The sequence below is a fragment of the Struthio camelus genome, chromosome 7, assembly GCF_040807025.1.
Source record: "Struthio camelus isolate bStrCam1 chromosome 7, bStrCam1.hap1, whole genome shotgun sequence".
Lineage (NCBI taxonomy): Eukaryota > Metazoa > Chordata > Aves > Struthioniformes > Struthionidae > Struthio > Struthio camelus.
The window spans coordinates 27,301,153-27,325,810 of record NC_090948.1 but is presented as its reverse complement, the minus strand read 5'-3'; the positions used below and the strand labels follow the sequence as shown (position 1 = coordinate 27,325,810).

The 24,658-nt window shown below is 35.6% G+C and overlaps 1 protein-coding gene across 20 annotated transcripts in view; it reads left to right on the top strand.

Moving 5' to 3' along the window:
- The window catches only part of KCNMA1 (potassium calcium-activated channel subfamily M alpha 1), a 527,317-nt gene that overhangs the window by 413,437 nt on the left and 89,222 nt on the right, over positions 1-24,658 (top strand). For 15 of the 20 annotated variants that reach the window (XM_068950515.1, XM_009672399.2, XM_068950513.1 and 12 more), the window contains 2 exons: positions 4,408-4,494; positions 8,783-8,859. In XM_068950515.1, coding sequence (XP_068806616.1) covers positions 4,408-4,494; positions 8,783-8,859 — 164 coding nt within the window. Of the gene's footprint in view, positions 1-4,407; positions 4,495-8,782; positions 8,860-19,120; positions 19,295-24,658 lie in introns of all 20 variants that reach the window. The other 5 variants (XM_009672382.2, XM_009672395.2, XM_009672393.2 and 2 more) reach the window with 1 other exon arrangement.

Genomic DNA, 24,658 nt, shown 5'->3' with positions numbered 1-24,658 from the left:
CTCGCTCTTATTTGATTAGTATCTAAGGTAACTTAACCTGGAAAATGTGATCAAGAGCTTAAAGTTTTTAAAGTATTTCACTCTCCTTGCTTGATTTGGTGAGGTGATTTGAGAGAAAAAAAAAATCAAATGATATTTTACGATTAAAACGTGTATTTGGAAAAATCAGAGATGTCATTTTCCATTGCATTTTTCCAATGCATGGTGCACAGTGCATACAGATCTGCTGTATTTCTTACTATTAAACATAATGAATCTCTGTCCTTTTCTCCTTTTCCTGCATCTTCTTATACCTGAAAAAAAAAAACCAACCTTGGAGATAAATAAAAATGAGACATAAGCTGAAGCTTTCGCTCTTAAAATTCCAATTTACTTTGTCATGTCCCTAACTTCTCAACTGTGGGGATACAATACAATACAATATATGCATATTTTCAGGAGTTGCTTAAACAGATGCATGAATCCTCAAATAACTATTGGATATATTCTTTTTGGAAAACTCATGAGCCTGTTTTATTTTTCTCTGTCCTTTTTCTTTCCTATTTTTAATTTTTTAGCTCAAAACTGTTTTCTTGCTGTGCATATAACAGCGAGTACTTATCAAAGCATAACTTTAGCTAATAACACTTCATGTCTCATAAGAAGCAATATAATTGCTGCTTTAAAAAGCAGCATATTTATTAAAACCATATAGACTCAGTAGAAACTGCTCATGACTTTGTTCTGGTTAAATATCTGTGTGTGCAAAGACAACCAGAGCTTTATGAACCTTTGCTGTAACTCATTGTCAATAGCAGTGATGGGCCAAAGTAATCTTTATTCCCAACAGATTTTGCTGTTGGGGTCATAATGCATTAACTGCAATCAAATCTGTGTTGTGTGGCTGTAAATATTTTCTATTTGTGAAAATAAATATATGTGAATGAAGTGTAAGATCTTATTGCAAAAATTAAGTCTATACATTGACCTACCTTAGTTGATTTCATGTGTCTCAGGAAAACCTTGAGATGCAAAACCATGCTTGTAATACATTTGTATCTTAGAAGAAGCCCATTACTTCTGATTTAAGACGATGTTCACTGCCTCTTACAAGACCTGATTTATTTACTTACTACCTTGTCAGATCTACATATCTCAGCTTTTTGTGGAGTTTGGGTTGAGCTTTTGGTAGGATTTTTTCTCCTTTTGAGTTTGAAACCCAAACTGGTTTATCTATCTCCAAGAATGGGATCAGGATGAAAAATCCATTGTGCCTTTGTCAAGAAATGTGCTCATCTGCTTTCATTTAAAAGCTATAGCACCTCCATGATTAAGGGCGAGAAACGAAATGGAAGCCAAAGTGTTTTTCTGATAGAACAGTGCCAGTTTTTACCAATTAATAATGGCCAAATCTAACTTGGTGATAAATTGTTGCATATTTTAGAAGCAGCAATTTACTAGAAAAAAAATTAGACTAGAGGCACTGGAAGAGTTTTTGAGTGTAACAGCCAAATTTTCAGCTTAACAGCAACTTCTTTTAAGCATAGAAGAGACATATATTCCAATTTAGGCCTAGAGAGGCTAAGCATTTTCCCTGCAATTGCTTTCTCTGGCTACAGTAGCACCATGTAACAGAAGTGAAGGTGGATAGGGTGTCTCTTCTTGGTTTCTTGCTGACATACAATCTTTAGTAGAAGATTAAAATCCAGGAAAGCTGACTTTTGAGTTGAAACAAAGTAAATCTGGGGTTGGCTAGCCAAGGAGGAGGAAAGGTGGAAACTGAAACAAGTATTAAGTTAGGAAAAGAAAAGAACATGAGAGGAAATGTAAGCAGAAAGACTTTAGGGAGTGACAGGCAGAAAGATTCCCTACCTGGTTTTTGAGAAGTGTCTTTCCTAGGGTCACAAGCTTAAGATTGACCATTCTAAAAATTTTCCTGAGTAGCTATTTTTTCAGTGTATTGATAAAGTGTGTGTCTTATCTCCTTTAGTGGTGGTCTGTTAAGGTATGATAATCTCTCTAACAGCTACTAAATACTTATTGTCTCAAGTGACAAAAGATTATGCAGGAATTTTAAAGATTTCCAACTTGCTTGTGACTTGAGTGACTGGTTCTATAGGAACAAATTTTTTTTTTTCCAAAAAAATTATTTTGTTTCCATTTATTTGATTCCATTTTTAAAACCTACAAAGTTACATTTTTAAATTGCTTTAGATAATGTTTTCATTGCAAGCCTGAGTACGGATAAAGAAATGCCAGAAATGAAGTTTAGTTGTGAAACTTTAATTCATCCCATTTATCTGTGTGCATTATAACGTAGGCACTATTTACACCATCACATTTCATCTTTTGCAATGCTACTGAGCTGTGCTGTGGAGATGAACCTGCTTTCTGTGGTGATGTATTCCACTTTCTGTAGTTCTCATCTCCTTTTTGTTCCAAAGTTAGAAAGGGTGAATGAAGGAAAAGAAAAGTTAGCTGGGTTAAATGCCTTCTTTGAAAACTAATTTATATTCCTGCATTCCTGCTGTAGAATATCTGTTGAGAGTAAGCTAATGATTTTAACTAAACTTTCTACAGATGACCTCTGGTTAAGTGCTTTTCATTTGCGGAACCCGATGCTGGGCTTTAGAAAATGCTGGGCATTCTTAATTGCAACAAAAGACCCTAGAAACTGTATAAGGAGCTATGCAATGCTGCATACTTAGAAAAAGCAAGCTGGAGGCATCCCAAATGTCCGAAATTAATAGCTACGGTATCTCATAGTGACATAATCTGTCATCTTTACAATGAGATAGTAGTGTATCTTAATTTTTCTTGATTTAGTAAAATAAATCATTAAGTATTTGTGAAGCACTTGCGCGATATAGTGATGAACACTGCAGACAAACACATAAGAAAGAAATGATGCTGCTTTTAAAGCAAAATAAAATACATGACAATAAAATACCTGCAGTAACGGCAATAGAACACCACTGAATGAAGTCCCAGATTGTGAGAAAAATTTGTGGATGTTAAATTAAGATTTGGTATTAATGCCTGTGTAATGGGGACTGAATTATGGTTTCATGATTAATTTCTGAATTCTTGACTTCTAGTGCTTAATATTGCAACTTAAGTCTTCTTTTCATAAAGCATTGTGTGTGTGTGTCACACAAACTCATATAAAACTTCCAGGTGTATTGTTTGTCATATTCGTTTATTAATAATGTATAAATAATAAATGCCATCTTGAACATGATATCTGCTGAGACCCATTTTTACTCCTAACAATAACATCAAAGATTTTTGACCTTCCAGTGTTAGTAGCGCATGTCCATCCAGGTACATGCCTTATCTCGTTTTGTGTAACTATCTTTCCCAAAAATCAATGTTTACTAAATCCATAAGAATTTAAATTGCTGAAAGTCTCTGTACTATAAATTATATATGTGTGCCATTACTACACGTTGACTTGCAAAAGCTAAGCTTTAAGAGAAGACAAAAAAGCAAGAACATTTGACAAGCTTTTTAAAGTTCTTTATCAAATCAAAAGTTTAGCTATAGTACAAGTCATAAAAACTTACTGCAGAATATATTAATATCTGTCTCTGTATGCAGATATATTGCCTGGTACTTTACAAATTACGTTAACGAAAATCAAATGCTAAATCTTGAAAATGCAAAGGATGTTTCATATGGAAACACAGGGTACCTCACTTATTTCCTCCATCAAATATAGCTAAGGCTATTCTGTCAGTGTGGTTTTGGTTATTTTTGTTCTTCCATAGCTCCATAGCAGTATTTTAAAAATCTTCATTCATTGTATGTTTTTCAGCTACCATGGCTGGTTGTCTTGTACCATTCCCCTTGAGTGTATGCGCGTATTTATGATTTTAAACAATAACATTGTGTGTCCGGATAGGGGTCCCATTAACATTCTGTTTCATTACAAATTGGCAAAAGGTTGCATAAAAGGGTTTAGCTTCATAAATGACTTTTTGTACTGTTACTGAGTGGTGGTTGCCTGCTTCTTCTCTTTTCACCATATTGTGAATTTTTTCACCACTTTGCATGGTAGAGCAAGAGAGCTGAAATGGTCAGCTTCACACATGATGTTTCTGAGGGGATTGTTATTTTTATTGTTTTATATAGCTTATATTTAATGCAAAGGATAAGAATGCAGTGATATAAATATTCAAATGATATTATTTCAAGGGAAGGTACAAGACTATCTCAAATTTTAGGTTTTGTGAAAGCAATGGCCTGTGAAAATTGTTATTTGATTGGAAATTTCAAAGTAGAATGACTTAAAAATTCGTTGTAACATTTCCTAACTAGTGGGTCCCCTATAAACCATTTAATTAAACCACTTTGGAACATTCAGTTAAAAGTAATTTAAACTCATGATTTTGTTTTTTATTTGTTCCTTTTTGTTTCACTGAGCAGTATATTAATCAATCCGGGAAACCATGTCAAGATTCAAGAAGGTACTTTAGGATTCTTCATTGCAAGTGATGCCAAAGAAGTAAAAAGGTAATTCATACATTTCAATCTTTAAATTTAAGCATACAATGTTTACTTCATATTTTTTTTTTAACATTTAAGCACTTGACCTAATTTTTATTGTAATCTGTTGAAAGATTCTCAGGAGGAATTGAGTTGGTACTCTAGTGAACCAAGTTTTTCCTTGAGATAGGTGCGTGCCATTTAATTACAGCCCTAAATATCAAAGAAATGAAGTAATTTTTCAGCAAATGTGAAAAGAAGATTTTTTTTGGGGGGGTCCCACTAGAAAATGTAAAATATTTAGGTCTAAATTTTCTGTAAATTAATTTCTCTCAGTGGAATTACTTAGAGAGAACTGAGTTGATAGTTTTGACTGAGATTCAGAGGTTTAGAGTAGTTCTTATTTACATAGACTCTAGCAAATATTTGATGCGAGCAAGCTACTGTATTCATTCAGCAATTGCAGTAGCAGAATAATATTTATCTTCTTGTCATTTTTCTCTACTGGAACTGTATGCTCTGTGGCCACTTAATAATAAATCAAACTACAACAGTGCAATATATCCCAACTGCACAAGTTTACCACTTCATTTTACTAAAAACTTGGCTGTATTAGATTTAGCTTGGATAAAAATTAGTTTTATGGTATCTTGTTTAGGACCAGAACTGTGTATTTCAGACATTAGGTCTGTTACAATTATAATGTCCTTGGAAGAAATAAAATAGCAATGAGAAAAAATAATTTTCAAAATAGGTAATTATTTAATGTCTGTAAGATTGAAAAAAAAAAAAAGATTTAAAGAGTATTTCCCTCTGAATCCTTCCCCCATTTTGTATTTTTTTTTGTAAAACATGCTATCAAAAATCAGATTTTTACTTGCTATTTCCCTCGAGTTCGATGTTTTAATTAAAATTCTATATTTGAAATATTCTGATATTTTAAATGGCATTTACTAAATCCTAAACTATTTGTAATTAAACTAAATTAAAAATAATATTTGAGTAATATATGTTAGCCATGAAAATTAAAAAAATAAAATAAAATATCAAAATAGTAAAATCGCTGAGTACTTTAATTCTATTTTTGTTTAAAGAGCTAAACTAGTTTTTGGCTAAGTAAAGCATACAGAACAGCACAGCCATGCTTCTGTCCTCTTATATTTCTAGCACCGTCCTTACAGTATTTTAATCTGATACTGCCTCAGGTACACTGTATTCCCACAGTTCTTTTCCTCTCTTTTGCTTTTCTCTGTTTGAATATACAGGACAGTCTTCACATTCCTGTACTGAGAACACTAGCTTTTTTCATTTATAAATCATTTGCCACTCTCCAATAAAATTATTTAAGAACGTAAGAAAAATGGCCTAATTTATAAAAGGGAGAAGTTGAGTCTTATTAATGTATTTAGAGAAAATGTATGCATCATTCATCTAGCATGTTTTATCGAATAACAAGTTGAAACAGAATTCCCGATTCTGACTTGCTCTTTGCAGAAGGCTTTGTTTAGAAACATGCTGCCTGCCTTTCCACATTCCTTAGCTATTCAGTGCAAAGCAAATGATCATCAGATGTGCTTCAGCCAACGAAACCAATTCTGAAAAGTGCTGATTTCATCCTTCTGAGTTATGTATCAGTCAGAAAAATATTCCAAAACTGAGGGGAAAATTGAATTTTCTCTTTTCTTCTGCCCCGAGTTGTCTATCTATGGTTTCAGACAAATGGTGAGATTTTAACGGCACCTGAAGACCAATGAAAAGGATTTTGGGAGGGGAAAAAAAAAAATTTTTTTTCTTAAATACGATAAAACAAAAATAAACATATACTATATACCTGAAACTCACATTTTTTTGTGTGTGTTATATGCTAAAGGGACAATTTCAAATCTTTTAGGCTAAAACCATTCGTGTTTATCAAATACATATGTAGCATTGAAATAACACAACAATGTTCAATTATTCTTCTTACTAGAATTTTTTTTTCTTTTTTAGAAAAATAGTTTCACTTTAGAAACCCTTATGCCAAGAATGTAATGTGAAGAGCTTCATATAAAATGTTCAGTGTTTAAATAGAATGAAAACTATATGGATTATGACTTTATCATTCTTTATCCACTTAAATTTTAGTATTCACATCAGAAATCCACTTGTTTCAATTCCACTTAATTTGACTGAATTGTCAGTAGGATAATTTTATTACAGCAATCACTTCAGGCACATGCTCTTGACTTTACAAATAAGGTTGAAAGTACTATTTAGGACATTTGTCCTACAGTGGACTTTGGCTGCATGAATTGTAGAAATGAGCTAAGTCCAATTCAGGTCACAAGGCTGTGTGAGCAAGTATCTGTGATGGAGGATTCTCACTCAAAACTGGAGCCTACAGCTGGATTAGAAGGAATTGTAAAAATTAGAGCCAAATTTCTCCTCTCTGCTTATGTCTTGGCATCCACTCACGGTTTGAAAAAAAAAAAAAAGTATTCTTGTTTACTTGGGGTTTTTGCTTTCTTTTTGATGGAAGGCAAGCATTTTGGAGACCAGAAACTTTCTATAGCAAAGAATGCAAATGTTTAGAGGAGGCTCTTCCTTTTTCTATTTTGCTTCTTGGAAATAGTATGACAATCTCATAGCCTGGAATATTAATCTTCCTGGAATTCTCTTCGAGAAATTAAGTCTGCCACACTTAGGACTTATATCTTCCTTCAGTGTCTTGCCTGCTACTTTGAATGTAAAAATGTTAATAACATTCAGTGAGGTAGTGCTGCAAATTTAGATGTCTAATCTCTACCTCATATACTGGGCCTGCTGCCTTTCTTCTGTCAAGTTACTTAAATTACCAGGGCCATTAGTCAGAAATGTGAAATAATTTAGATGAATTTGTAGCTATTTATAGGGTTAGATTCTTAGTTCATGCTTCCAAATGCCTCCATTAATCTAATTCCACCTATATTGGTCACTGTCTAATTAATCTAAAAATAAGTAGTGATAAACCTATTGGACCTGCCCAAGACTCACTGCTGTGTATCAATTGTTTATTTTTCTTTTTATACTTTGATTTGTAGATTGTTCTATTCCAGTGACTTCTCTACTATTGTAGGAGCCCAGCTATCTATGAGCAATGTTGTCTGCAAAATCCATGGCTGGCTGCAAAGCGACTCCTTTGGTTCTTACAGTCAGCTTATACTGAGAAGTATGCAGTCAGAGAGGGTTGGAAAGGTAGATATGGAGTCTCTGTTGAATATGGAAATATTCATAGGGAAATTTCAGCAGGTGGAAAAGTACTGGTATATTTTATCTGTTATTCCAGAAAGAATCCTGGTAAGCTGTTACTGTCCAGCTAGAGGCCAGCTGTGTGATCCTCATGAAATGTGTCACAGCAGCCTTAGTGACATGTCAACGTGACAAGCATGATTAAAATCTGCTGTGGGCAGTTTGCATATTTATTTAAACAGTAATTTTGGTTTAATGGTATGTAAAGTTGAATGCTCCCTTCCTTGCTTCCTTAGTTCTCTTTGTGTTTCACCTGGTGGTGAGCCCTTTGATATCAGAATGTAAGTTAATATGCAAAAACATTAAATAGAGACTTAGATGAGTGACTTTCTTAATTGCTTATTTTTGTTTGTTGTGAGATTTTGGCTTTTTTTATATTCAAAACCAATACAGCTCTGCTCTAATTAGAAAAGACAAAAAATTAGTCCAAAGCAAGATTATCTCAATTCTTTCATTTGTATGGTGCTTTAAGAACATAGTTATTTTGGGTGGATTTTTCCTTTTTCTTTTTTGTCTTTTGGACACAGCATACATGAGGCTGTTGTCACATTGACCACATCATTGCAATATTTCTTTGTACCAAAAATGAGCACCTGCTTGTGACTGGGCTGAAAAATTGACCAAGAGTATTCTATACTCTTTACAAAAACTATCCAGTAGATCTGCTGGATCTACCAGTGAACTGAGACCAGTGAACTCATTGTGTATTTTCATGACAAAATTCATTCGATGCTCTTTTCTAAGATGAAAGGCAAATGAACCGATATACTGTATCATAATCATAAACCCTTCTCCCAGTTTTTTTTTTTTTTCCAAGTAAGAGTATGTTAAAAGAAACAATAATTTGGAGCAGAAAGTCTTGTGTTTGAAATGAATGGTCTTGCAGAAAGTATTTCCTACTTTAAATGTCTAAACCTCTTCAAAGATTAAAGGAAATTAGTACCGGCATGTTTCATTAATTTGGCAATGCAACGAGAAGAAATATGGGACTAATTTCATTTGTATGGATTAAGAAATGTGTCAGTTTTTTTCCATTCTGTCTCTCTAGGGCATTTTTTTACTGCAAGGCTTGTCATGATGACATCACAGATCCCAAAAGGATAAAAAAATGTGGCTGCAAACGGCGTAAGTAATATTTCTATCGCTCCCTTCTTCTCCTTTTCATGAGCTGCTCAGTGTTGAAGAATATCTTTGTATACATTTATGTTTTACACGCTGGTGCAGAATAACTAGAAATAACTGCACAGCAACACAGTTCATAAGTGCCATTTGCATTTCTGAAGTGCTTACATTTTTAAATTAAATTTCATGTCACTCGCACCTGTGTCTTCATTAAAAAATCCATTAGGGCCCAAAACTAACAAAGGCTGAAGAATTAAATCAAGATAGATCTGAATTAAGCATGAGTTAACAGTGAAGTTCTACTTTCATTCATACCATGCAGAAATCTTAATAATTTCAGTAAGTTTCAGTGAAGTAAAGAACTTTATCTTCTTTGCTGAATACAATTCTATATAAAAAGAAACTGGAGAATAACTTTCCATCATGTAACTGTTGAAATAAAATACAACAATAACTACCTAAGTTCCTTACTGCAGAGATTCCGCATAGGGGAATCTGCTCAGAGTTTGGGAGTTTTTTGATTTTGCTAGAGGAAGCTATTGTCCAGAAGAAATGAACTATCAATGCCTCTTAAATATGACATTCTCCTTTCAGAAGGTTCCATAGCTGTAATGCTAATGTTTGGTTTAAATTCTTAGGTCTGCTGTTTAAATTCTGTGGAAAATTGTGTATGAATAATTGAGTTTTGGAATTGGTATCAGATTTTGCATCTGTATTTTTATAAGTATTCAAAAATTAGTATTTTATCTATATACTTCTGAAGGACATTTTGCTGGAACCATTTCTCAATGAATATGTGCATATTTATGTGCACTGCATGATCTTGTACCATGAAAAAGAATATCCATTACAAATAAACTGACTAGGTAAATTGAAATATCTCAGAAGAGATGTTCTCTTCTCCCATTGCTTCTGTAAGGCAAAAGCCCTCTTGATTGATTGATCCAGTCATAGTATTATCATTGTACTCTCTTGGAAGATGGAAAGAAGGGCTAAAATTGGACCTTTAAGGGACACCTGAACTTGATGAATTCAAGAAGATGGATTTTGAAAAGGAACAGTATGTCACTAAAGTTTTTAAAGAAACTCCCTTCTCCCCAAAAAACAGGAATGAGGAACAAAGTAGTATAATTGAAAGAGTTGCTGAGACACTGGGGATTCTCATCAAAATGGGATTTTCCTCCCAGTAGCCACAAGGAGAGCAAAGCACATGGAAAGCATGCCTGATGTAGAAGGAATGCATGTGTTGCCTAACATTTTGGAAAAAAAATTACTCAAGAACGGTTTAGCCATGTGAGAATGTGACCTTTGAACTACTGCCAAAGCCAATGAGACTGCTGATTAAGTTACGGTAAAGTAAGTTACAGATGCCTTCAGGTACCTGTAACTCACAAACCCAATCTTTTTTCCAAATTGCCCAACAAGAAGCAGAATTATGTTACCTGTTTACTTTTGGCTGATTCTGCCAAAAATGAGCCAGTGTTTTTGTACATTCTTCTCCCACTTCACACAGGATATGCTGTTTCCACGTACTGAATTGCAGAAAATTTGCCAAAGGATTTGGCATTTGAATTTGAGAGCTTCTTTGTGCCACGTTTCATTGAAATCAGTTAGAAGATAGGAATCAGGAAATCACAGTATAAAGGGCAAGATCATGAAAATTAACATAACCCTCAGTACTGGGAAACCAGGGAGAAAACGGGCCCAGCCTGTGGCCCAGTCAACACAATAGGTCTATTACCAGCAGTAAAGCCGTGGAGGGATGAGAGTGACAACTTCTGTGTGTAGCACTAGGAAATGTTCCAAATGGCATGGTCACACATATCAGTCCAATAAATGAAAGGGTGTTGGACAGATGTAGAAATGAAATGATGGGGTCAGTGAGGCCGAAGAAGGAGGCTGTCAGAGTTGCTGCAGTGAACGCTGAGCACTAAGGAGGTAATCCTGGGAGTCAGGTGGAAAAGCAAAAAAGGTCAGTAATAGTAAAATTGCAAATTTCCCCTTTCATTGTCTCTCCTCTTCTTCCCCCCTCCTTTCCTTCCCCTCTCCCCTCCCATATACACACACGCATGCTGCTGCAGACACCATGATAGCTGGCAGCTTTACGTACAGCTGAGAACAGCTTCCCACTTACCAGCATGTCCATAACTATTAGGAATAATATAGTTGCATTGCTTTTAAAGTTCTATCAATCTGCAAAACCCTTTAAATGAAAAATTTCAACAGTAATTCGTGATTTTTGGTCTCTTGAATTTTGATGACAATCTTGAGATCCCTTTTGCAGGGCCTGATTTTTTTTTATTATTAAAGGTACATCTTTAGTGCGGTCTGCAATTCAGACCCTGTTAAAGCATCTTAGCTTGAGCTTTCACATCACTAATCACTTTTGAAAATCTTAGCTGTGTTATCCGTTTGTAAGCCACACAAATTGTTGGTCTTAAAATGCAGTCTAACCAAAACAAAGCATAAATTTAAAAAACACTTTTCCCATGGAATTAGGAAACTGTCAACTAATGCGTCATCAGCTAATCTGTCGGTCTGATTTTCAGAGACACTGGAAATATTCACGCACACGCACATGTGTAAGCTGATATAATAAATATATATATTTTAATTACTGAGCAATATAATAACAATTAGAGACAGCAGAATGTGGAAGATACGTAAGATGAAATGAAAGGTTGTGCATAAAAATATTGGCACATTCAAGTGAATGAATGTGAAAGAATATCTCCTTTGCATGGAAATCTAAAGTATTTCGGCATTAATTAATGCAGCTTCCTGTGACACTTGAAAACCACGTTGTTTAATAATGCATCTGAGGTTTCACATCAATTTAGATACTGTCTGAACATTAGCTGTGGTATTGTCGAGGTCTAAAAGTGAGCTTGACCTACATAGCCATTTGTCCAAAGCTGTTAGGCCTAATATTAATAATTCAGAGCAGAACAGTACATTTCCACAAGGCTAGGGATGATTAAAGTAACCTTGCTTTCCTTTTGCAGTTTCTGCCATTCCTCTTTCTCCTTACCCATCCTGCTCCCTGAATAACCTATGAATGTTGATGTCATGTTGTCCAGAGAAATGCTTGTGTGGAATTTTTATTCACAGATTGTTAATATTTTTTGGAATGTTTTCAATTCCTTTCCTATTCAATTTAACTGTAGTTTTTTCAGCAAGGAGCCAAATACATGTGTATGTTTATATAAAATTGCAGCCACATTGGAATGAAATCTCTAAACTGGATGACCTACTCCTCCTGTTTCTTTCATTTTATGTAACAGCTGTGATCTAATTCTCTATATATTTTTTCCAGTGACAGTGCTTGCTGTGAACAGTGGGGGTTGAACCCCTGAGGGGACATATCATGTGTACATTGATGTGTTTGAAGGAATTTCTTATAATCTATGACAATTGACAAACTTTTGATTTATTTTTCCTCTTGCTGCCTTGGAACACGGCCCCTACTATATTTTAACTGCACACTGATAGTGATCTATTGTGAGTAAAAATGGGTTCCCTGTAGCCCAGAGTGCGGTCCAACCTGTCTTTCTCTAGCAGAGAATATTTTTGTTCAGTATTTTGGTTCTTTTCTTTATTTATGTTGCATGTAGCAGTGACGTCATACCCACAATTTTATCATCCTTTACACCAACACAGATTAGGGCGACGTTGAAGAAAATACAGCAGTCTTCCCTTCTTCCACCTTTTCAACACAGTTTTTTCACAACCTTATTTTAATCATTTTAATTGAAAATGATACCATGGCAGTGTCATTTCCTTGAAATGATTCTGGAGGTATCTCGTGAATTCTTAGGACTGTCAGTGAGGCTGGGGTAATCATCACTATAGCACTGTTTGCCTGGTTAAGTGCAATTCATTGTCAGACCAGTGTTCAGTTTTCTGTATTTTGTCTCTTCCAACACATAGCTGACACAAAGGACAACACAGCAGTCTTTTACTGCCCTTATCTTACTCTTTTCTCCGCATCAAAAAAAAAAAAAAAAGGAGATGGGAGGAAAGCCAGACAATGAATTAACTGTATGGTTAACTTCTGATGTATAAACCTACAACCATCCTTACCAGGAGACAAGCTACAGTGATTATTTTCCCTAGGCTATAACAGTTTTGCTTTGCTAATTACATGAGAAGATTGACACTGTCTTTTACAGGACCTTATCTGTAAGGTTTTACACTTATTATATATATAGACTTTATAGACCACTTCATGTGAATCTGAGTCATACCGCTTTTAATTCTACAGTATCTATGAAGGCTCTCAGTCAGCCACTTTTTGTGCAAAGTCATGGTAGTTAAAATAAATACAGCATTTGGGAGATGAAAAGGATTTGCTTCTTAGAAATATAATCACCGCAAAAAAAAAAAAAAGCTATAGGGCAATAACAGGCTTATATGGACTTGCTCTTTCAACATCAAGAGGGATCAGATATTTCACAGCTGCAGTGAGCCATTTTTGTAGCAAGCTGTGGCTTTTTCACCGTTTCACCAGGTATTGTAGATTTATTTTGTGATAACCATTTAGGTCTTAATTGGGCCTAAATACTCAAGCACAGAGCAATGATCTCTTCAAAGATCTATTGTCAGCCAACAGAAGGAAACCATAGAAAGATGGGGGAGCACCAAAAACCCCAGACTGTCAGGACAGGTTGGCATAATAAGAAATAGTAGTCTTAATAAACCAGAAAGAAGCTAATTTACATAGCTTAAATAACAATTCTCATTAAGTTTGAGGCAAAATATTGGAAGCAATTTGGAAAGTAGAAATGTGAGCTTTGGAAATTTCTAGAAACCAGTTGTAATCCCTGCTGGTAATTCAGGAACCAAGTTAATTAAACTGCCTCTTTGAGATGGTCAGTGGTGACAGAATTGACCACTTACTGATAATTTGCAACTCCACCAAATAAAGTCGGTACCTTGAAAACATATTTTGAAAGGATTTTTCAGTCTTGAATTCATTACTTTGGAGATTTTATTGAAAATGTTAGTAGCTGTGTGACATGGACTGCCATCCTGAGACTCTTACCCTAATATTATCCGAAAGAAAGCCTGACAGACACACAGGGCCCCACTTTCTTTTTTAAATTCTCAGTCTCAATGAAACAGATTTGAAAACAAATTTCTGATTCCTACTGCAGTAAGGAATCCAGTGCAGATGAGCGTAGTAGTCATTTGGACTATTGCAATATATGTTGGTTTCAGATAAATTTACAGAACATTGCAAAGTGTTTCTTCTCAGGCATTATGGATAGGTTTCCATTTTAGTAATTCTTTGGTTGCACAGCCAGTCAGAGTTCCCAGTCTTTGGTCATGAGCAGTTTGTTCCTGTCCTTATACTGGAGGTTACCATCCACTCAGCATTGCCAATTCATCTGTTTTTTTGGTCTCGTTGTAAACCACATGTACAAGATGACAGAGTTGAAAATAATAACAACCCTTTTCTGTAAGATTTAAAAAGCAAAAATACAAGGGTTGTTTGTAAATCACTTGTGTGACAGAATGTGGACCCATGAAGTCAATCATTTCTACATCTAATTTTCATGTTAAAAACATTATCCCCTGCAAATTTCAATCTGAGTACCGCCTTTTCCATCAGTGCTACCGGATAAGTTTTCTAACAATCAGAATTTGTTTGCCTGCTTAGCTGCTGATGAAAAATGTTCAAAGTGACCCTTGCTTTTGCAGTTATAAATTGGATATATTGATGTTTAATTAGTCGTGCTTTTGCTTAAAGTTTGGGATGGACACTTTTACCCACAGACACAATACATTTCTCTATTGAGGCCTTTCTGGACAGGCAAGGCCAGAGAAGTAAATTTGAATAACAATAATATCTGAATAGCTGAGCTCTTCATGCTAAAAGAGTATTTAAAGAAGGGTCATGTATCTTAGACTTGGGTTTTTCCATTTCCCCAAAAGCTTCAGTCTGTTCAGAAGTGTAGTTAGTTTTGAGAGCACACTGACTGAGAGTCTTCTTTAAGGTAATGCAGGAAAGGTCATGATGAGAGATAAAAATTAAAATGAATTGGTCTATAAATGTGTCATTAATTCAAAACCTGTAAGTCATTCTTAAAGTTACTAAAATAGGGTAGAATGTCCACCTGCAATTTCTACAGTTTTGACAAAGAACAGTATCATATAAATTATAGCAAAGAACTAACCAATTACCCCTGATTAACATCATTTAAAGTCAGAACTTCGGAAAAATTGCGAGATAGTGAACAAGCTGGCTCGATGGTCTTAAAGTTGTTCTATAACAATTAAATAATGGAGAGATAGCTTTGCCTGTTGTGTTAAGAGAAAATTGTCACAAACAGTTTAAAATATGCTGCTGTATTTTTAAGAAAACTGAAATTGTGCTGGGGGAAGTCCTTTCAATACTTTAGTCTCATAATGCTAACCAACGTCGCTAAAAGGCAATCAGATCAGTCTGGTCTTCCTTTAAAGCTGCTAGTTGTTTTGTACCGTAATTTCTTTGTAAACTCCCCTTTGTTGTTATTTTACTCCTACTGTGGATCATGAGAACTTGCTGAATTGAAAGGAGATTGTGTCCATTTCAGTTCTTAATCGTAGCTGGGATCTTGTTTACGATTTATTGGTCAAGAATCATCCTATTTGGATGCTTTTTAATGAGCTGTTGTCTCATAGAGATCCACTAGATGTCCTCATAGAACTACCTTTTTTTTTTAAGCCATTGAAGTTCATAAGGAAAACTTTAGTGAGGGGTAAAATACTAGGATTGGATAGACTGCGTGGTTTAAAAAAAAAGAAAAACAAAAACAAGCAGTCGGCAAAGATGAAGGGGTACTTTGTTCTGCTTCCTTTAAAAAAGGAACTGTTCTTTAACATCATAGGTAGAAAATAATTTGCAGTTTCCTTTGCTTATTTTTGCAGCTGGAAATATACCCCATTACTGTTTGTGAACTTTAAGCAGCACCTCAGATCCAAAAATCTTCTAGAAATGTTGACTGGGCTTTTTGTGTTTTTGAGATCAGAAAGCCAGGTATTGCTGGAAACCCAGATATCTAAGGCACGTTCCTCCTATACTAAAATGGAAGGCTATTGTCTTCTGAGAGAAATTGCAACAAAAATACTTTTTATAGAATATTTATTTTTAATAAATAATTGGCAGAAATTTTGTTTTCCTTTTGGCCATAACTGATCAGGAAAATTACTATTGTTCAGTTACACCTTGTTTTGTCAGTTTAATTAGTCTGATATCTCTATCTGTGATAAGTTCCCCTCATACATTTATTAATTCATTTTACAAATGCTATGAGATGGTAATCATACTAAGCAGAAGGAGCTGTTCTTCCTTTCTATCCGTTTATTCTTCAGCTGAAACTAGGAAGTACTTTACTTTATGTCCCAACTTTAATGTTTAGTAGTTGCAAATAACAGCTCTATTTGACATCCAAAACATTTCTATGAATAGAAATGAGTTGATTCTATGCAGGAGCTACAAGTGTCAAATGAATTTAACACCTACCCAGACGCTGTTCTTAAGGTCCCCCTGTCTCTCTGATGATTCTCATTTTTTGTTAATGTTTATGGAAGTTTAATAGGAGTGGTACGTGTGTGGCTGAACCATTTAAAATCATTTCTGTCTTGTCTTTGATCTTTTCACTAGTCATCCCTACTAATATTCCGTGTTTTGCTTTATTAAAAAATGAATATTGTATTTGGTATGAATGTAACAATGACTGTATAAAAGGAATGAAGAGTAACAGCATGTTTTTCTTTATAAAATATGTTGCTCTGATATGCAATTGCTTATATACTGGTTCGAAACCCTTATGGCAAGTCCTTTCTGCTACTTATATTTTCAGGTTCTAGCCCATTTCCTGCATGTTAATGATGTGAAATATTAAAATGATGCATGATCTCCAGAACAACTGATAATGATAGTTAAAAACAGTCCCTGAAAGGGCATTATTTTTGAAAAGTGCTATGGACTCACTTCCCCTGCTGAACTGAAGGGCTTAAATTTCCCACTTCATTGGTTTAAGTTCAATGAAAATGTACAAAAAGTTTTCCTTCCCAGCCTTCCTTGCCCTTAAGGATGATTTCTTTTAATTTTAATAAACGTGTCATATCCTATTATTGACTGTTGACAAGATATGGCTACAAGTAAATGAAAACCAGGGACTGTTGCTAACCAAGAACATAGCAGTTGAGAATTTCTGGGCAGCGTGTTTTGCTACAGCATTTTATTAGAAAAAGTCCTTCAAAACAGCTGTAATTAAAACAAAATGGGCCTTCCTTTTTCCCTCACCTATTGCTAGTGTGTCTTACAATTGCCCTTTATTTTTCTTTTGTTTCCTGAAAGTGAAAATAATAAAAATAGGCATAATGGGAACACTTCCACATTTTTTGATTAAAATATTTCACTTTTTCTGCTCCCAACTTTTCAATTTTAAAGGATACATTGGGAAAAGTTAGAGCGAGGGAAACCGTAGGATACCAAATGCTGTTTTGAATTTTCTGTGTAGTCTGAATGTGTATGCACCAAAAGCTGCAGTGGAAGCCTTCATATTAAAAGCCAAGCTCTGAGGAATGATGTACCATGCAATGAACAAGTCTGATGCTGCATGATGACTTTCTGAACAGCTATAAGATAACTCTACTAGGATGCTAAAGGAACGTGCCACTAGTCATGTGAGCAAAGTTTTAGAGGAATGGAGTCGCTGCTGAAGAGATCACTCATTCATCTCCCTCAGTGCCTGTTTTCCACAATCATGATGTTACCCTTGCTTGACAAATATACTGTATGGCAAGTCATCAAGGCCTTAGAACAGAACTTGACCCATTTCAGAGATTTCAGTCCCTCTTCCCTGGTGACTGTAGCATTAAAAATGGCAAAAATAAGGGAAAACGTTTTAAATTAACATCGTTAACATAATACAAAAAGACATCCTAAACTGAAGATGCAGGCCAGAGAAACATTACCTTTTTTCTGCATTTGCTTTTAAAGTTTTGTTTTTACCTGTCAGTGTTCTGTTTTGTTTTTAGTATAACTGAGTCAGTTCAATCTAAACCATTACCAAAAGTGTTGGTTCAGTGCAACATGTGAAACAATTTTAAGTGGCCTTTGCATTTCTTCATGTTTAAACTTGTGTATGATTAAGGTAATGTACAAAATTGTGCAATGGTAGTTATGTATGCAATTATAAAATAGCATGATGTAAATTTATAAAAGTACATAACAAGGATAGTATCCTTCCCATGACTAAAGGATAGAAATGTTGTATTCCAGCCTGCCACTCTTCCTGGAATTAGCACCTAATTGTGCATTTTGTTATTTGCTTCTTGATCTACCTTTGAATCCAGTTGCATGGTTCAAATTCAATACTACTCAGAGCAGAAAAAATGCCAATGATTGGTTCACCATGTTCCAGTGTACCAATGCTTTGTGTGCTTTTGGTGATGCCTTATTTGTGAACTGATTTTAATGTCAAGTATATCTGCCATTATTAGTTGTTTCTCTTATATGGACAAATTTTGGTACTCTGTCAAAGAGTTTATTTGAATTCCTGAAGATGCAATGTAAACTAAGTAAATCTTTCAGGAAATTTTATGAACATCTTATAACTCTACAGTAACGTGTAATTTAATGCGGTTAAGGAGTTCCTTGGCACAGTGTAATACTAAGAAAATGTTAGCATTTGTCTGAGGATTATACACACACACACACACACATGCGCACACACACACACATGTACGTATGTATATATATGTGTGTGTGTGTATGTGAGAATATGTGTGTATGTGTGTTTTCCTCTGTGTGTGTGTGTGTATATATATGTATAAATATCTTTGATTTTTACAGGAAGCAGGGTAGGCCAAAAATATCTAACGCATTAGCAGCTTTAATATGTTCTCTTGTTTTGGCCTAGCAGCATTAATTGTGCCATGGGAATAATATATTTGTAAGATTTTCTTCTTTTATTATATTCTTTTTTAATCCAAACACTTGATTGTAATCAGTAATTCTTCCCCATGTCTGGGATCACGCTATAAGATTGACGAGAAATAAAGAATAATTTATCTTTTGCCCTACTTTTAATGTACAGCCAGAATGTTTTCAATAATCTCATTGTTTTTTTTTTCCCTGGGTCAAGACTGTTAACATAAACTAAGGCCTGTATTAAATCCCTTAAATTACCTTCCAGCTGCCTTGTTTTATATATAACCTTGCCATTAACCTGCTGCTCTTCCTCTCCTCCCATCCAACACATGATTATAGCCAAGATGTCCATCTACAAGAGAATGAAACTGGCATGTTGTTTTGATTGCGGACGCTCTGAGCGTGACTGCTCTTGCATGTCAGGCAGTGTACATAGTAACATGGACACCCTTGAGAGAGCCTTCCCACTTTCTTCTGTCTCTGTTAATGATTGCTCCACCAGTTTACGTGCCTGTAAGTTTTAACACCAACACATGCTGTTCCATGTCTGTGGTGTCTGTGGTATCATCCCCGTCTTGTGTCGTACATTGTAGTTCTGTGAGTTTTACTGGGCTGATGCTTTTAAAAAAAAACAAAACCAAGTTTTAATACATATCTCATTTATTTTTCTGTTTTTGTTTATTTTTGATATAAAAATGTAATTCATTATTTTGCTTTATGTGCTCTTTAGAAAGCATGCTCTTGCAATAGCATGCGGGACCTTAGTAGTGCAGTTTGGTGACATCTTTTTTATTTAATTCATACAATATAAATGGTCATTAATTAAACAGTACAGTACATGCTTTTTAACGGTTGAAGGAACGGGTCTGTGTCCAAATCTATGACCAGTGCTAAGTGGGCAGCTTTAATAGTGCTGGCACTAAACCGGCATACAACGGCAGTGAATAAATATACAGGATACAGTTTGGCAGCTGAACTGTAGTAGCTGAAACTGTGTTTTATATTGCCATTATCTTCGACTTTGTTTTGTAGCCCTTCATTTTCAGTAAGGCAGGACCTTCCATCCAACACTGAAACCCCAGAAATCTTAGTGAAACTGTACCTTTTGTAATTCTTTTTAGTAGGGTTACCCTAATGCAACCTTCCTCACTCCTCTATATTCTTTCACAAGCTACCTCTGCATAAAAAGAGTCAAGCTCTTTTGAAAGATCAGAGGTTGAAAGGGAAAAGTGAGAAATTAAAACAATTCTGAGTAGCCATTAATTCATTGGGCTAGTGGCTGGGATTCTGAAGCTACCTTGATCAGTGTATTGTCAACAGTTGAGGAAGATGATAATTTAAAGATGATGATAATTTTTCCTTTACTTATCCTCTTCAGATATCCATAACAGGCAAAACTATGTCTCAGGACAGGGATTGTTTTCCTTTCCCTATCCTAGTGGAAAAGAAAAAACTGACAAATCAGATACATCTAGAAGAAATATTAGAAGCATATAGGAAGCATGTCTGCTTTACAGTACAAGTCATGACAAATATAAATGCCATCTATACTAAGAATATAACGTAGTTAGATTATGCATCTGGTTGCCTTTGATGCCACATGTGTGTTACGGTATGCAGTCCACCTGGTGAACGACTTTGCTGTAACTGTTTTGACATTTGAACTATTGATCCAGATGCAGATGTGGAGTATATACCAATAGTGCAGTAGTATTTTTATGGCTGAATATGGCGTTGATTGGACTGACTCTAGTGGGACTTCTTAGAGATTTTGCCAGAAAGCCTCTTTCTGTATGTGTGTGTAAGCATTCTGAATGTTCTTTTTCTCTACTTAGTTGCAACTCGTGTATCACCTCAAGGGAGATAACTGCCAGTATTAAGTCCTGTTATAAATTGCAAGAGTTTTTATCCTTTAGAGAGCCTTGTATCTGTGTAAGATGTAGCCGTATTGGTTTGTTAAGAATGATGACTGAGAAATCTTCATGGATTGAGAGTTATTGCAGACAGTGTTACTTACACAATTTAATAGCCTCTGTAACAGCGTCTGGTATTGCTTGCATTAATACAGACTAGTACAAAGAGATTATGTGGTTGGGTCCCAGCACTGGTGTTAACAGCAACCAGACAGAGCTAAATGAATATGTCCCCTGCAAATAGGTGAAATCTCTGCCATTAGTAGTGTTTGGCAAGGAAAGAAAAACCATAATTTGTAGGTTTACTGTAGCTTTCCAGTTCACTTAAGACCGTGCAGAGGCAGAAAAGAGAACATTTTTGATTGTGTTGCCTGCTGAGCCAAAAACCTCTTGTGCATGATATTATTGCCATCAAACACAATCCTGTTGGGAAACATGTTAAAATCTATGTTACATTCTGAAACATAAGTGATATTGACAGCTTTGAGGATTTTTAGCATCCTCTCTTTCAAGGGCCTTTTCCCCCCTTCATCACTCCATCAAATCAAAAGAGATCTCATTCTTCCCCTTGTGAGACTACCACCTTTGACTGGTAATAATAAGTAAGAAAAATCAATACCAATTCAAGCTCTTTACAGACCAACATAAGCCTTTCTTTTCCAATTAAAAAAATATATATACATGTGCAAAATTTCACTGGCAGGGCTTCAATAGAAATCACTGTGTTTTCCTTGCAGTGCACAGGGGTCGTATGATGCCCATCTTGACAGAGCTAGTTAACTCAAAGAATGGTGGTGAGAGTCAGCTTTTCATTAAATATGAGCAGATGTGAAATGTAGAGTGTTTGACAATTAGAAATGGCAGCAGCAGGGCCCCAGAATCAAAGTGAGGTCAGATTGGTGGATCAGATTACCTCTCTTACATTCTTTAGTTGTTCTGAAAATCATTTTGAATTAGTGTCAGTGGAGCCATGATGGGTTTTGCCCTTTGTCTTTTGTTCTAGGACTGTATTGTTTCCCCAGACACTCATTAAAGGTCATTATACTATTACAGGGCTTGCTTTGGTCGTAGTGCCCCAGTTGGATTGGTGTGCTTCTATAATTGCTTAATGCGTTTCTTTCATTTTTTTTTCTTTTGGTTTTTGAGAGCAGGCCTTTCTTTTTAAAAGTAAATAAAATTGCAGACTGTTCTGCGAAACTTCTTGAAACAATGAATAATTTTTGTAAGAATTAACACTGTTTGTAAGACTCTGGTGTCCAGTAGAAGCTTATGGCTTTATCAATTTACATGTTTATTGATGTATACAGGATTTAGTGTACTAATTGTATAATCTGTAGAGAAAGTGGCACTTGCAGTGTATGTTCCACTGTGAATGAGTTTATTTGTCTGTGTTATTGTATTAAATTGCCTGTACTTCCAGTGAATGAAAATCACATTTTGATTAAACACAATTACATTAAAATAGCTTTTGAGTTTATAGGTAGTTTATCTGAAAAAAGAAAGAGATGATCTTTCTAAATACAAGGAAATAGATTTTGTTTTTCTACATATTTTTTTCAGGATTAGCTGCTTTTGGTGCAACAGTCAAATGGTCCAAGTATATCTTGCACCAGAAACTCATGTGATTTAGAGTAAAGAGAAGCACTTAGGCACTGAAAAAAATGGGGTGGTCTGTACAGTGAAGTTATGTTCCTAGTAAGTGTAAAGCCTTGTTAGGTCTGTGGCAGATTTTGGAATTACCATTCAAATGATTAGTTGATATAGACAGAATTTTAATCTGAACCATTCAATATCTGTGTTGCTGTATCACCATATGGCTGCTGCTTCTCAGGAACATCAGAACCTCACGTTCCAAAAGGAAAACTTTTCCACAAGTCGAGTTTTTATGCAGTGCCCACTACCATGGGACACAGCTTCCAAGTGTAGAGGGAAGAACATTCTTGGTAACTAGGCCCAGGCATATGTAGTTCAGTTTGTAAGAAGACATGCTTTGGCATGCTGTGATTAGTTGAAGAAACATTATGTGAAGGCTGTGACTTTGGTAAATATCAGGGATCTCCAGAGATGAAGGACATGGGTAATTATCACTGTATTTTTAATTCAGGCAAGTTGGAGATAACACAGAGAAAGCTTAACTTTTCAGAGTAGCCAGAGCACGCATCTGCCTGTGTGCTACCTGAGTTTAGAACAATATATCCTATCTGTTTTTCTAGTGCCATCACATGGCTTATGCTGAACAGACAAGTTACCTTCTGAGTCTTTGCCAAAGGTCCTAAACAGCACATTCTGCAAGATTAGGTGAACATCTTACGTAGCTTGAGTTTGGGTGGTTGTACACGGTGATGAAGCTGTATCTGGCAATGTGGAGAGCAACCAAAGGCAAGGAACGCTTAGCCTCTACAAGGCCCGTTCATTGGCCTGTAGCTTAGGGCAGCATAGACCTTGCCTATATGTCTTTAGAATTTAAATTGTACAACCAAATTCTTTAATGAGAGTTGAAATGGCATGTCACTTACAGATTTAGCCAGAGATAAGAATGCATAACACACGCAGGTTGGCCAGGATATCTAAAACTCATCAGTTGTATAACTATGCTTGGGCTTTTCTAGATGAGTTGATTATAAAATTCTGGGCTCCTAAATGACAATGGGAAGAGACAATATATTATTTTATTTCTCCTAGAATGCAGTAACCGTATTATTTACTTTCCATGGAGTAAAACCTACCTACTGCCTCCCTAGTCCTGAAGTAGCCTAGAGAACAACAAATAGTTGTTTTTCTGGAAGAGCTGAGATGCAGGAAGGCCTGTGTGTACCTTGTCAAAGACTAACTTTAAGTACTAGGATTTTCATTATATAGAGGGTGTTCTGCCCAATTTGTGATGTCTGTAACAAGGAGATGAAGTCTTGCATCACCACAGAATGCAGGCACAGCTATGATTAGCAGCAAATCTTTTGAAGAATTGGGAAGGTGGGAGAGAGGGAGAGACCAAGAAGTCTGCCTTTAATTCCTTTAGGCCTTTACTTTGAGTAGTTTTTCTTACCAGGGTCACTAGGAAGAAATGAGTGAGTGGCTTGCTTTGATGAGAATAAGCTAGAAATGATATTGTCTGCATCCTGTGGAGTGAGTTTAACAGACGGCCTTATGCAAGGTGACATGGAAATTATGTTTGCGTTTTTGTTTTCTGAGTGTGGCTGGTTGTCATGAAACTCACCATGACAGTTTCTTACCACCAGGCAGCAGATTCTTCCTGTTACCTCCTTGGTGTGGGACAGATGCTAGCCGGTTAGCTCTCTATCTCTGCTGTTCCTGAGCTATTTCAAGCGACAGATGCCAGGGCTGGCTCAGTTTCCATTTGAGCATTTCTGTCATAGTCCTGCCTTGAGCCCAAATTCTGACCTTTACTATATGAAATAAAGCACTTGTGAACAAGCAGTGGCTTGATCCAGAGCAGGCTTAGAGCAAATGTCAAATGTCAAGTCAGTTTCCTGCCTCCTTGTTCCACCTGCGTTAGGAACCTAGATTAGATCCTAGACTACTGCACTGACTGCCTTAGGCTTTATGGGTCTGGAGAGATATAACTTATTAACAAAGAGTTATTAAATTTTTATCAGTTTTATAACACAATGTAAATGTCTTCTCTGAATCTACATTGTATTCATTATCATTTAAAACATAATTAAGTCAAAGTTGCATTTAATTTAGTTCTAAATGTGCCTTTGGGAGGAAGCTTTTAGAAACAGCTGCAGGACTGAGAAGCACACTGATGCTGGGAAGTTGTTAGTACTGCTTTTATTAGTACTTATGTTAGTACTTTTGTTAGTTGTTAGTACTTGGTCCCCCAAGTTGATCACCATTCAGAGTTTTAGTTAATTTGTTTTGATGTTATTGGGCATGATCTCAAATTAATATTGAACCAATAACAGCAGAAATCTGTCAGCTCACGCTAATCACAGGTACGCTT